The following is a 13677-nucleotide window of genomic DNA, read 5'->3' on the forward strand; positions in this document are numbered from 1 at the left end:
TATCCCAGGACCACTACACATGACGAATACACATCTCAATTGAGTTGAGAAGAAGAAAAAACATGGAGAAATAGGCACTCATTACGAGAGCCGGCTACTCCAGACCACTTAGAAAAACAAAAATGGCTAACTACAATAAGAACAATGAGTGAATACACTTCTCTCGTGCTGGTGCATAAAGGTAATGACCTGACCTGCAGTGCACGAGAGGGATGCACCGCAGGTCAGTTCATTACCTCATAGAATAATACAAGTATTTTGTCATATAGCGCGCTTCAGCTGCCATTTCTGAAGATGCATGAGGTCTCAGGTCTTCAGGATATAATTTGCGGTGATATGATTTGCTGCTCGAGAAACATCATTAGAAAGCGGTAAAGCGCGACTGTCAGAACCTGACTAGTGTGTACTGTGTTTTTCTCTGTGTACATAAACAAATTTGCCGACAGTAACCACGCACGTAATGTAACATTGCGTATAACGGCTGCAACAAGCAAACTTCATGCGTGCGTCACGTGTGTATGCAGCAATTTTCAGCTGCAGCTGAAAATAAAAAATGTGTTAAAATCAAAATGTCAAAAATCAGCTTTTTATGAGATAACTGATGACTTTCATCTTTCATCAGCTTTTTATGTTGTGAATTTCATATTCTTCCATACATTCATATGTAGGAGAAGTACGCAGCATTACCGTCGCTGTGACAATTCCTGGCATGCTACTCCTGAAGGGTATAGTCAGCCCTTCACAACAGCGTAACAGCCACGCATACTACTTCAGAAGCGACTGAGAAACCAATTTTAAACACGCTGCGATCACAAAGCACCTTGCCTATCGGAACCTGTGAGGCGCCTGGCACGGAAGCGACGACACTGACGTCATTTCCGCACGAAACTACCTGTGACTTATTGCCACAAAACGGCGTATACGGCCCTCTCTCTCTCCTCAAATCAGAAGCGATAACTGTATCAATCAGCACAGTGGTTGGCACAGAGCGTGTTTGCTGCGAAACCGGATGCCGGTTTGGCACCAAACCGGAAGTGGTAAAAACGGCATGAATACTGAAAGTGCAAGTGCGTATGGGTAGACGGGTAGATCTACGAAATGAAGCACCGAACTGATAAGACACCTACTAGCCACCCTCACCCAGGCAGCACAATGTACTGAAAGTCGAGTGCAATGGGTGTGGACGGTATGTCTTATCATGTTCTTTAGTCTCGCGGGACTGTTCAAGGCCTTCTACCTACCTGTTCACCCCCATTGCAGTCGACCTTCAGTACATTGTGCTGCTTGGGCATATACTTGAACTTTCAGTACACTGTGCCGCATCCGCTTCTCATCCGCCAGTTTATCCGCCAGTTTATCTTTGCGAGCAATCTCACAAATCTTGCCGCCATGTCACTGCACTGTCAAAACGTTTCCCCCCGCATGACCGGTTACTGAACGAACGTTCTTATTCGTGATAACCCAGATCCAAGAGCATGATAAAGGTCAAAACAGCAACACTGAGTGAGTGTCGTACCTTGTTCGCAGTGTTCTCCTTTGAAGCCGGTGTGACACTGACACACACCCTTAACGCACACTCCGTGTCCCGTGCAGTCCTGGACTTCGCAGGCGTCTTCACTCACTCCGCACTCGGCACCTTTCCAACCGCCCTCACACCTGCAGGCACCCTGGACGAACCTGCCGTGGCCGCTACACAGGACGGGACACACACCTGAGGACAGAAAGTAAGTTTGATAAAGGCACGATCCCGTGCAAGCCGTTGTGATATGGCAAGACTTAAGCCTTGCCTTGCGCGACCTTCAGAAATCATATTACGACAACGTCGTGCTTTGCAGGCTTTCTGTTCCATATCGGAACATCGGATGATGATGCTGATACAGAAAAATATATAAGCACGAGACCAGCTGCTCCAGAAAGATTATGTAAAAGCTAGGCAGTGTTAATATTCATTTTAGAACCGAAGCTAATTCGAAAGGGATAGACATGTACCTGAAGCAAATGCGCTGTGAATAGCGTTCTAATTGCATGCGGATCCTCTTAGGAAGCACCATTCACGTACGTTGTTTGATACCTTCGCTTGTGGCGTTCTCGTGCTTATGCGTGCACACTCGGAAGTCGGAACTATTCGGATGTACTGCTTGAAGCAGAGTTAACTTGAACGCGCCTCCGACCTGCGAAGCGGGAAGGGAGCCACCCTAGCGGCGCTTAGGAGAAAGGAAAAGAGGGTTTAGGCTGTTCCCACTTGTGCTGCGGGGATGTCCGCCTTGTCAAGAGCTGTTGACTCGACATTACCTTCAGCTGTGGTTATCATCGCAACGTTTGTTTGTTTGCGGCGATTATGTAAAGGTGTATGCTGGCCGATATCGTAATACGATGCCGTTATCTCAACGATACATGTGAAGGTGGCCGCGTTCACTGAGTGAGGCATTTTTGGGCATTGTGATCAAACAAAGGAGGATGCACTCAGCGAACGCGACCACTTTCGACTGTATCATGAATCACCCCCGCAGCACAAGTGGGACAGTCGAAACGTTCTTTCAACCGCTGTGCCCTTGTCTTGTCATCTCTTGTTTTAGTCATCTATCGTCTGGACCTCATTTCTTTTACGAGACTGAAAGGAACCGCCATGTATCCGACATGCTTCCGTGAATCAATCTCGAGCGGCCTTTTTATCCTGCCATGCTAAAAGACTTTAATAATGAGTACTTTATTTAGCGTGTAAAGGACTTACTACAGTTAATCGCAGACAGTTGCATGACCGCTTAGAGGGAGCGTTCACATGTAGCAACTCGGCAGTTCCACCCACAAGCAACCTTACGGCAACCGGAGAGTGTGGGTTCGAATCCAACTGGTGGAGTCTTTTCCCTATCAACCGTTTGTCAAATTACAGTCTTTTTTTTTTGCGCGAATAGATCATTATTACCTTCTAGAATGGCAATTGACATATTTTCGTGACGTTCGTAAAAAAAAAAAAAAAAAAAAGAAAAATCAAGCTATTTCTGAGCTGCACGTGCAGGATTTGACCACGTGAATCCACGCCCTCGGGAGCAACATGACAGTACTCCTCTCGCTGATTGGCCAGCGCGCGAGCAACTTTTCAAGTTTTCGTTCGAGGAGCGATTACGAGCAACTTGAGTTGCTGGAGGTTGCCGGTGTCGACCGACTGCCAATAACTCCAAAGTTGCTCAGAGTTGGTGGGAAAAGCTGCTCCGTGTGAACGCTGCCTTAGTATTTGACGCGATCGCTCGACCGCGATTACATGATTATTACAAATGTTGACATCCCTGGGAGCCAAATCAGCTCAAAAGCCCCAGTTCCATAGCAATTTTCTTTCAGGTTCTATCCATAAAAGCACTGAGTTCGTTGTCGGTGTCTACGGCAGACGCCTTCTTTTTACGGGGTTGTTTCCCGGGCATCGTTGTCTGACGGAACGGCTTCGCAGTTTCGGCGTGCTCAGATACGACGGCAGCCGTCGAATATGCGCGGCACTGCATCTTCTCGAAGCTTTGACTTTCCACGCTTGTGCAGCACTTTATCGCCGTTGATGACGAGTTCGTCGTGCCATACGACATCGCTGTGGTCAAAGTGCTCCTCGCAGACACGTGTGTGTGGAGAGTCAAAACTGAACTGCCCACCATCAATGCGATGGATGGCACGTTTCCACTTCTCACGCTTGTCAGAATTCGCAGGAAAAGCGAACATGTACACCCCCTTGCCACCCCCCGAATACCCAGAGCGACATTTGGTAACACAGCATGTCTCTGGCATGCTGCTAGCACACGGTTATAACGCGACAACAGCCGAAAAACGTGTACTGCAATGGGAGACGCAGGCGTCTCTCTCCCGCGTTCCGATGGCAGCGCCGCCACGCGGGCGCTCCGGTCCCTGGGCAAAGCTTCCCCATAGAGTTACGGAGAAGCTGCGTGACCAGGAAGCTATCAAGGGACCGTGGTGAAGACTGATGGCACCGCAAATTCATAGAGATTCAGTCTTCCATTTCGCACGTTTGGGACAAAATTAGTCTCTTTGAAGTGCCGCGAAGACATCTTTGCTGTGTCCGCATTGAACTTATCTTTTCACTTGATGGCTAGCAGTCATTTCTGTCTCAGGGAAGCCGTGGAAGGTGACTGTCAGGCGAGCATGAAGTGTCATCGCACTAAACGATTGAAACAGCCAGAGTGCACACTCTGAGGGGCATATCTGAGGCGGACTATCTGTCTGTTAACAGTACATGAAATGCAGTGCAACCTAGGGTGGCAGTTATGTGGGAGATGCTCAAATAACGAAAACTCAGATTCACCAAGCGGAGGAAAATCACATCTCATACCAGTACGTAACGGAATATCACAGCGGGTTTCATATAGCAACAATTGCAATCCAAGCTTTTATGTTGTACCAAATTTTTCTGCTGTATAAAGTACACCAACTAGTTCTCAAATGGGCTGTACTAAACTGTATACATTTCTCCTGGGATGGATAACAAAGCAGCGTTGTACTATAGGTTAACGTAATTTTCTTGGTCAAAATCGAAATCCCAGCGCTCAGTGCTTTCAATGCAATAAGGAATACAGACATTTGAAGCTCTCTTACCTGGTTTGCATTACCTTTTGAAACCCGCAGCTGATCACGCAAATAAGATAGTGGAACAGCATATGTGTGAAGCATGACACGCGATAGAACTGTTGTACGACAATCGTGTGCATGAATCGGGACGGGTAGGGCGCCTCAGATATGGCGGAATGCCGGTAGGTTTCCGGGAGTGCTAGGTCATGGCGATAGGTTGTGCATACCATCTATTCTAAATCCGAATGTAGAGCTTCATATTCGGTTCGTAATTCGATGGAATACACAGTTGTTCGCTTCGATATTCGCGAAATCCGAATATGTGTATGGCCCTATATAGTCAAAGTATACTTTGCAAGGATGACGTTAGAATGATGCAGGCTTTTCACAAGACACTTAAAAAGTATTTAAATTAAGTTTCTGAGTACCGGGCAAAGAAAGAAACTGAGTAGAGTCCTAAATACCCTATCTTGAATAGTATTTAAGATAGTGTTAAATACTCTTGAGAGTTCTTAAAAGTAACTCGTTATATACTTTCAAAATACTTTGACGTCACGGTTGGAATTCTCTCTCGAAAGAATACGAAGCAGTTGAAAATGGCATAACCAAAAAGCTTTATCAGCTCACAGGAGCGAGCGCTTTTCAAATTTACTCTCGGATAGCCTGTCCCGGCATTTTTTTTTTTTTAACGCATTACTCCCAATACTGAATAGGCGCTCTGAATAGGCTGCATCCATGCTGTCACGGAAGGACTCACGACGACAAGCAAAATTAAACATTTCAACGAACGCGATATGGAAAGACTTCTGGAACGCGTGGAACGCTACCTCATCGGTGCTCGCGCGGTTCGAGACGCCAGAATGCCTCCTCTCCAGTCTTGGGCGTGCATGGTCAAAGGTGAACCCGAGCATGCGCTCGCTGTCGGCGGGCAATACAAAATATTGCTTGTGGAAAAATTCCAGCACGCGGTATACCCGCATCCGATCCTCTGCCTTCGCATCCCCATCCGATCCGCACACCATAGAAAGTGCTAAATGTTCATCCGAATCCGCATGTATCTTGCGGATATCCGTCGATATTAGCCTCCATCCGCGGATGGTGCAGGGCTCTAGCCACGTGTTGAAATCCGAATTACTCATTCTCTGCAACTCTTATGTGCGAATACGATAGCCTGACGCGCACATTTAACGGTGCACACTTTAACATATGCACGAAGCAGCTTCCCCGATGGCTGCCAGGTTCGGCTCCCGTTGTCGGAATAAAGCAGTCGTCGAAAAATCCAGAGGCGGCGGCGGGACTCGCTTCTTGATTGCCGTTGAACACGTCCCGTTGCCGTCGATTACACCGTGATGGCATTACTTTCCGCCCTATAAGGTGACTGAATACTTCAATGCTAGTAGCTAGTACTAGGGAGCTAGTATTCACGCACCCTATTCCAACGATTTGCCAAGCGTCCTCTCTCGGACAAGAGGAAACCGAATGTTGCTGTGCCAACCCCAGCTTGGTTAATTTCCATCACATTCAACAGATGTCGCCTGCCTCGTTCTTACATCCAGGGATGTGTGTTGTGCGTGTATGTTTGAGAAAAACATGGAGGAGTGAACGCGAAGAGGGTGAGTGGATGTACTGTTGGCCGAAAGAGGCTGCATAGCGAGTCATAGGGAAGTCTATGCCAGCACAATGCAATCGATAACACACTTGACCACTCACACATTAAATTGTATACATAAGATCTGTACACATGCAAATTATAATGCCAGCGGCATGGCCGAGCGGGTTAAGGTGCCCACTCGTTGGTGGTAGCCAAGGTCGTGCTGAAGACTGGGAGGTGGAGGGTTCGAATCCTACCAGCGGCTGTGCTGTCTGAGGTTTTCCCTGGGTTTTCCGAAGACTTTTCAGGCGAATGTCGGCCCAGTTCCCCCTGAAGTCGGCCCAGGGAGCATACCCTGCCCCCACTCCTTCCTGCTGTCCTCTCTCCATCTGTTCACATCTGTACGCCGCTCATAGCCGCAGTTGCTTCGCGGTGCCCACACAGAATAAAAAAATGTAAAATACACGTAAACTGTACACATAAGTCATGCTTAGATTGGTTAATTTCCATGTTCGATTACTGGCACCCTGAGACCGGTGACAAAGCGTGTTGCGTACAATTTTGTCCCCAATCTTAGGGTGCCAGTAATGGAACGTCGAAACCACCGCCTCGCCTGCTTCTTCGCCGTGAAATGTAATTTCCATCCCTGTTTTTGTTTAAGTACAAATTGAGGAGCCTTCTCCTTTTGGTATTTAACAGCTTGTTACTTAAAAATTTCGTGGGATATATATTCGTATTCTTGGGATATATATGCTTGTATTCGAGGCTGACGCCCATTTGATGTGCGCGTCCATGCGAGCCTTTGGATACGGCCACCACCACGACATCGAGACGTGTAAAATTCGCGACCAGCACATCGACTTTTGAAAGTCCGCGTTATAAAGTAATAAAGTGGTCCCCAGTCTGCTCAAGTCAGCTCAGCGTCGAGCCAACTCAATATAGCAGATCGCACCGCCGCACGGCGACTCGTTCCCGCGCAGTTCTCTAGAAAATGTCCCTGCGTGCGAATGCGTTAAAATAATGGTCAGTAAAAGATGGAGAATAATGTAGCTTCTTGAAAGAATGTGAGAGCCGAGCCATGATGGCACCCTCTTCACGAAAAACCCTATTCTTTTCACAAAAACGAGGTCTCTAAAACGGTTCCCGAATGGGGTGGTTGTTCCTCCTTTTTCTACTCCCTTCAAAAGGGAGCACGCGGGGGGAGGGGGGGGAATTCCTGGCAGCCGACGCTTAATGATGGCGGGAAGTTAATTCCCAATGTCAGCCGTTTTTGTGAGAACAGGGAGGAGGCGCTGACGAGAAGCTGTACTTTCCGGCGCGGTCCCTTTCAAAGATGTCCTTCAGAACCCTGGTCGTTACACATTTTCTCAGATTAATGAGACTTGGAGGCTTTTGAATGCTTTTATTGTACACCGCGCACAATAAAAATTGAGTCTTCTTGTACGCGGAGCTTCCCATTGTTATTACTCTTCCTTTGGAGGGGCCTCGCAAGGAACGCCGTTATTCGTCTGCTGCCCAGTTTATATTCTTCCCTAAAGCATCTATAACAGCATCGTTCTTTCTGGCACAAGTCCCACCACTGTTGGCTTATTAGATTTATGGCGTGGTTCGGAACTTGGAAACGACTTCAGTACCGAATGTAAATTCCAAAACGATTTTCTTGTGCGGTTGTTCGAACTTCCGATTCAACTTTCGGTATTGTCCGCAGAAGGAATCGGGAAGTTCGCTGAAGAAGCCTATTTCGTTAAACAGGAAGGCTTCTTCGTCAATCTTTCTTGCCTTCTTGCAAGTTCTTGAAGCAGATATATTGCGAATTCTGCTCAATGGGCCCAGAAGTTAGCAGCAAAATAATCCCGTTAGGACTTTTGCGCTCTTTGAAGCGTGAATGTTATGTTTTATTTTTGACCCCGTTCAGCTCGTGAGTCTCTATAGGGTACTCTACTCACCGTAGCTTTATACAGAACACAGTCACTCTTTCACTAGCACCACCACCACCACTCAAGAGCGTCAGGTCCGTTAGACGGAGCAGCATTACCGTGCGTTCTGGGAGTCCTCGTGAACTCGTCCAGTGCGACCGCCATGCCCCCTTGCAGTCCGCAAGGAGTTGAAAGTTACTTATGTTTTGAATTCCCAAATAACGATATCGTAGCGCTTTAACTATGGGTAAGCTTGCATATACTGTGCCCTGCCTAAACATGAAATTCGCGAGTCGAAAAAGATTTGCCATTTCATGTAGTGTAGTAGTCGTTGTAGAGAGTTGCGCAGGAATTGCATCTCAGGAGACCCATATCTGCTGGTTTTTCGGGCTTTTTTGTTTTTGCCTTTTTGGCAACTAATTTGAAGTGTGTTGTATCTCCTTTTTTCTTGAGGGGGGGGGGGGGTTAAGGAAGCGTGGGGTATGCTGCGAAAACAGCTGATCTTGATGCTGCCCGCATCTGTGGTGTTCTCCTTTGACTGGGAGATATGCAACACTTTGTGTGTTAATGAGAAGGTACGTAGCTGGCATAACGTAATCACTAACCGTAGATAGAAGGGGATGTGCTGCACTTTGATCGGCCACCATTTCTTTTTCCGTATTGTTCAGTTAAAGCGAATTATCTACTAGAAGTCCTACGTGAACGGGAGTAATGTTGAGTCAAGACATTTTAACGCCCCAAAATGAGAATATTATCGTACTACACAATATCGATTTGTTGGTGGTGCATCTTCCACACGGGCACATATTACAATTCTGCACTTGTAATGCACTCTTCTGGTTGGTCGGTGGCGTGCTATCTCGCAGCTGTCTGACACACTCTTCTGGATAAGATGCCACGGGAGAACATGTGTTCGATACGAAAACTCATTTGCAAGTTAACCACAAGATATTTTCTCAGTCAGAAACCGTATATGATTGAAACAGGCCCTAACACGATCGCTTCAACCAGACGCGCAGGACACGAATTTCTGTGACATAAACACACACAAAACTGCTAATGAACTTTCAAGAGGCACGGGAGATCGGAGAGCACTCAAGGGCATCCTATTTTCAGCCTGCGCTTCGAGAAAAGAAAATATACGGCTTCAATTTTTTTCCCCGCAAGAGTTTCGTTCGAAACAGAAATTGGAGAAGTTTCTCCTCATTAGAAGAAGGAGAAGCTCCTGCAATTCAACTGAATCACGAAACAATTTCATTCACGCCACATAATAGGGCTGAGGTACGACTAAAATACTGCCATAAAAGCTTTGTAATTAAAACCGAGCATGGGGCCGACTGGAAAGCTGAGAGACGTAACAAAGGAAATGAAGTGGTACTTTCTCATCAGGTTGGATAGAAAGAGGTTCATTTGAGCGTGCCTGTTTTTAAGGGACATCCAGAGTGTGTTAAACAATGGGATCTCAACGAAGTGTGAGGTTTCTAACGATGACCTCAATTGTTGCTATACACGCGGTTACCAGAAAAAATTAAGAAAAAAAGGAATTCGACATTAAAGTGTGCGTGATAAGGCAACATGAGGTTTTCTTGATTTACTGTCATGCCGAATTGTGCAATTGTGCAAGCAAACTGTTGTTTGGAGAAAAATACGAAATTATGCGTGAAACCGTACGTATACTACCCATAGGAGTATTAATCGTTGAGAAAACGACATGAAGTTTAGAGGTAGAATGATATTTATTTTGAATATCAAATTTCGTAAAGTTCCGTTCGATTTCTGCGTACTCTGATGTGTCCCAATTAACACCCCGTCAGACGGCAGCGGTAAGACCTTCGGGGGGAGACGGAGACAGACAACGAACGGAGTTCACGTTGTTTAGACAAACACGTACACGAAGCGTACCTTTTTGGAAGCACGTCGCTCTAGGCTATAAAACCTCCCAGTTGACAACTCGGCCTTTAAACCAATGTTTTAAAATTTAGCTAATTAGTGTTATAAATACTTTGATTGTTGAGGCGCAATTGGAGTTCTCTAAGACTGTGTTTGGCGTGAAAACCTATTTGGGGCACTTATATTTTTCTCACTCTCTCTTTGCGACTCATGTTGTGCGGGACGACAGCTTTTGAGAAATATTTGGAAACTTCGAGAGCTCAGCCATTTCTTTCTTCTCAGAGTTTGTCGTTTTCTTGTGTTTCTAGTATATTTCTAGCGTTTCGAAACCAAAGGGCCACGTCATCGTCGTCGTCGTCTCTACGTGAGTGTAAGAATACATATTAAAAACGAAAAGAAAGAAAAAAACATCGACGTAAAGTAAAACATAGAGATACTAAACTATAGAGAAAACCCAGAAGGGATGAGCAAACACTCGGAGTATCCACTCGCGGAAAGAAGTTTGCATAATGTTTTGCGTGAAAAAAAAAGTCGTTATAGAAGCAGGCGTTAGACGCATGCGGGTGAACTTCCTAGGTGCATGCAGAGCTATATTCCATCGAAATGGGTTGTAAATCTCTCGCAAGCTCTATTGATTGAACAGTTGTACGCATATACCGACGTGCAATGTACACAAACATAGTATCGTGAGAAAACGCGTGTAGAACGGGTGAACCTGGCAGGGCATAAAATGCATGCTCTTCTCGGACTTCCGAGCGTGTTGCACTATGTGCGGCTACGAAATAACGCTCACTTTGAAATATGTATGGTGCTTTACTTTCTCTCTTTTTATCTCTCTTTTGAAGGTCTGTGCAACTTAGCCATGACACTGCAAAATGGATTCACGTGGTTGCCCGCATCACGTTAGAGAGTGTATATTATTCGGAATAACGTATTACGAGAATAAGACGAGTAAGATCAGGAAAAGAAATTACAGTTTGCCTATGCGATTACGTAGCATCGCCTCATTCACACGACAATTTCTTCACCGGGTGATGTTCGCTGTGCCTTGCACAGCAAACAACACCCAAAAGTCAGTGAGATTATTCAAAAATCCGATTTTTTTTTCAGTTATTTTATACCGCATCCGCGTGTCCGTTTTATGATACCCAGCGCAAGTTCAATCATCTGTTCGTCTTTTCCGAGGCAGATTCTCCCGCCGTCCAACTGGTACGGCAGTATGGGCCTGTTAGTGATTGTTTTTACTTGGTATTTTGAAGCTTAGAAACACAGACGAAATAAAGATGACAAAAACTGGCGAAAACCATGGGGCTCTTTTCCTGAGACGTTCGTCTGTTTTTGTCTTTCTTGTTTCGTACGTGTTTCAGAGCTCAGATACATTAGACATGAACAGCCCGTGTTCATCTCGACGTGTCTGCGAAAAAATGAAACAAATAAATAAAAAAGATAGCGAAGAAAAGAAAACTGGCACCCGTACGCAAAACGGTTCCAACACAGATACGACATGCGGAAGGAACGGGATGCCTCGCATCCGGAGAGGGATTTTCTTAGGAGAAAAAATCAAAAGAGGCCACGTGAACGACCCTTAAATGAAGACTTCGCAACGATCGGAGAAAACAAAAACAAATTGCTGCATATTGTACTTGGTGCATAATAGCCTCGAATACCTGCTATAACCTCTCCTTTCTCCTTATGTGACTAAATCTGCCTCAAATGTGAAATAATGAAACCGAAACTGGAACGTGGAAAGGAGCGCGCGAAAATGTCACCCTCCCAAGGGATCTTCGGGCGGCGGCGTGACGTCACAATGCATGCAGGATGCCACGGTGGACGTAGCGACGCTGTGTTACGTTCCCCGAAAGCGAAGCCGCATGTACACTATGCAGGAAGGTGATTCAATGAAAGAAGGAAGTCACCGAAAAGGTTAGCCAGCTGCAGGACTCGAACCGACATTTTCTGGATTGCCGGTCCAGGGCTCTACCGATTGAGCTACACTAACACACCTCTCCAACCACTTCCAAGGGTGCGTCATTGGAGGGGAGAAGCCGCATCCACTCACTCACTCATTCCGCTTTCGCTCTTGGCTCTCCATGTGGCTAACCTTTCCGGTTACTTCCTTCTTTCGTTGTTCTTCGGCACTTGAGGCTTTGTGTGTTGTCCCTTCTTCTGTGTTTCAGCCTCTGAACAGCACTTTCCATCATGAAGATCATTCGAAGCTACAACTTCATGTGGACGGCTCTGTGGGTGTCAGACGCATATTCGCAGCAGAGCACGGTTCTCCGTTTTCTATCGATGCTCCAGCTGACGATGCGAGGTTAGATTCGATTTATATTCTGAGGAATTCGAAGGATTCAACGTTCAGAATCGCTCGGATGCAGGATATTAAGTTGTGAGATACAATATTATTATTATTGTACTAAGTATTCGGTTTACAAGTCGCCCATAGCGCACGTATGATGCTTTTTACGTCTATGCTGGTGTACTTCTTGGTTCAGGCGAACCGCGGTCAGCCGCTTCCCTAGGAGCATGATCTACGACCTATGTACGTTTGCATCTATCGGACATGTGTCAATTAACGTGCTAGAAAACATCAGAATTGTTAATGTAAACCTCTCTGTGTTGTTGTTTGATGTACGCGCCAGGTTGAATCGGCTTCGGAGAGTCGGGAACCAATCTAGGAATAGCATGACACGCTAGGACTTTTCGTTCTTTAAATACACCGAGCTAATGTATGAGACGTGCTCGGATGTCGAACACCTCAGGTGTGAAACGGTCGGAACAAATTCTGCTGTATGCTGTTTTGTTTATCTCGCCTTTCGCAGCGCTGCTTCCCACAGACGGCAACGCTGTTCATCTTTTGGACATGAGAAATAGGTGACACCCGACGTCAAAATTGACTTGTAGTCACACGCTTTGAAGTAACATCTCGAACCACCTCTTTTCGCTCATTGACGAATAATTAACGCATGAAGTAGAACGGACACAAGGTGCGTAGAAAACGGAAATCATGCACGGCGACGTCTGCCGACCAGTGTTGCCCACGAAAGACTTCCACCGGCGCTGGGCGGCCAGAGCCAGTCTCTCGCAAATTTCTAAAATAGTTTTTATGGTTCCTGCTTCGTTTTCAAAGGAAATATTTCATAACCGTGTTCTGGTCATGTAAATGACTGTACGAGTAGAAATAACACGCACTTGAAATCCATTTCGTTCAGAAGTCTCCCTTTAAGAGCGAATATGAGAGTATATGGATATCCAGTTGCTGTGAAATCCAAACGCACCGCACCAGCATTGGCATCATATACCACTGCTAAACACGAGAGATCAGTCCTGCTTTTTTTTATACTTTGTATGTGCCTCGGGCCGTTTGCACCATACGACCATTCGAAGTTCGTGCCCTGACAGCAATAAACCTCGTATAACCTATAGTACAAGCGTTTGTGGTTAACGCAAATGCTACCCTTGCATATTCACTACATTTTGTGGCACGAAAAGCTGTCGTCGGGTTGCTCACCTATAATAGCATTTTCCTCAAACACTGTCACACTGTACGGTAGTCACAGCGCTACATTTCGAAGAGAACAGGTGTAATGTTACTCACTGTCAGCGCAGTCCAAGCCGATGTAACCGGGGAAACAGTGACATTTTCCGAGATGACACCTGCCGTGGCTGTGGCAGTTGTTGGGACACGATGTAGGAATATCACCTATTAAAAAAAAT

At 46.1% G+C, this 13677-nt stretch overlaps 1 protein-coding gene across 2 annotated transcripts in view; it reads right to left on the reverse strand.

The window, feature by feature from the left end:
- Window positions 1-13677, reverse strand: part of LOC135394565 (teneurin-m-like) — a 261414-nt gene that overhangs the window by 55185 nt on the left and 192552 nt on the right. For both annotated transcript variants that reach the window (XM_064625364.1, XM_064625363.1), the window contains exons 11-12: window positions 13559-13663; window positions 1517-1711 (exon numbers count right to left, since the gene is read on the reverse strand). In XM_064625364.1, coding sequence (XP_064481434.1) covers window positions 1517-1711; window positions 13559-13663 — 300 coding nt within the window. The remainder of the gene's footprint in view (window positions 1-1516; window positions 1712-13558; window positions 13664-13677) is intronic.

This window comes from Ornithodoros turicata, chromosome 5 (genome assembly GCF_037126465.1).
Source record: "Ornithodoros turicata isolate Travis chromosome 5, ASM3712646v1, whole genome shotgun sequence".
Lineage (NCBI taxonomy): Eukaryota > Metazoa > Arthropoda > Arachnida > Ixodida > Argasidae > Ornithodoros > Ornithodoros turicata.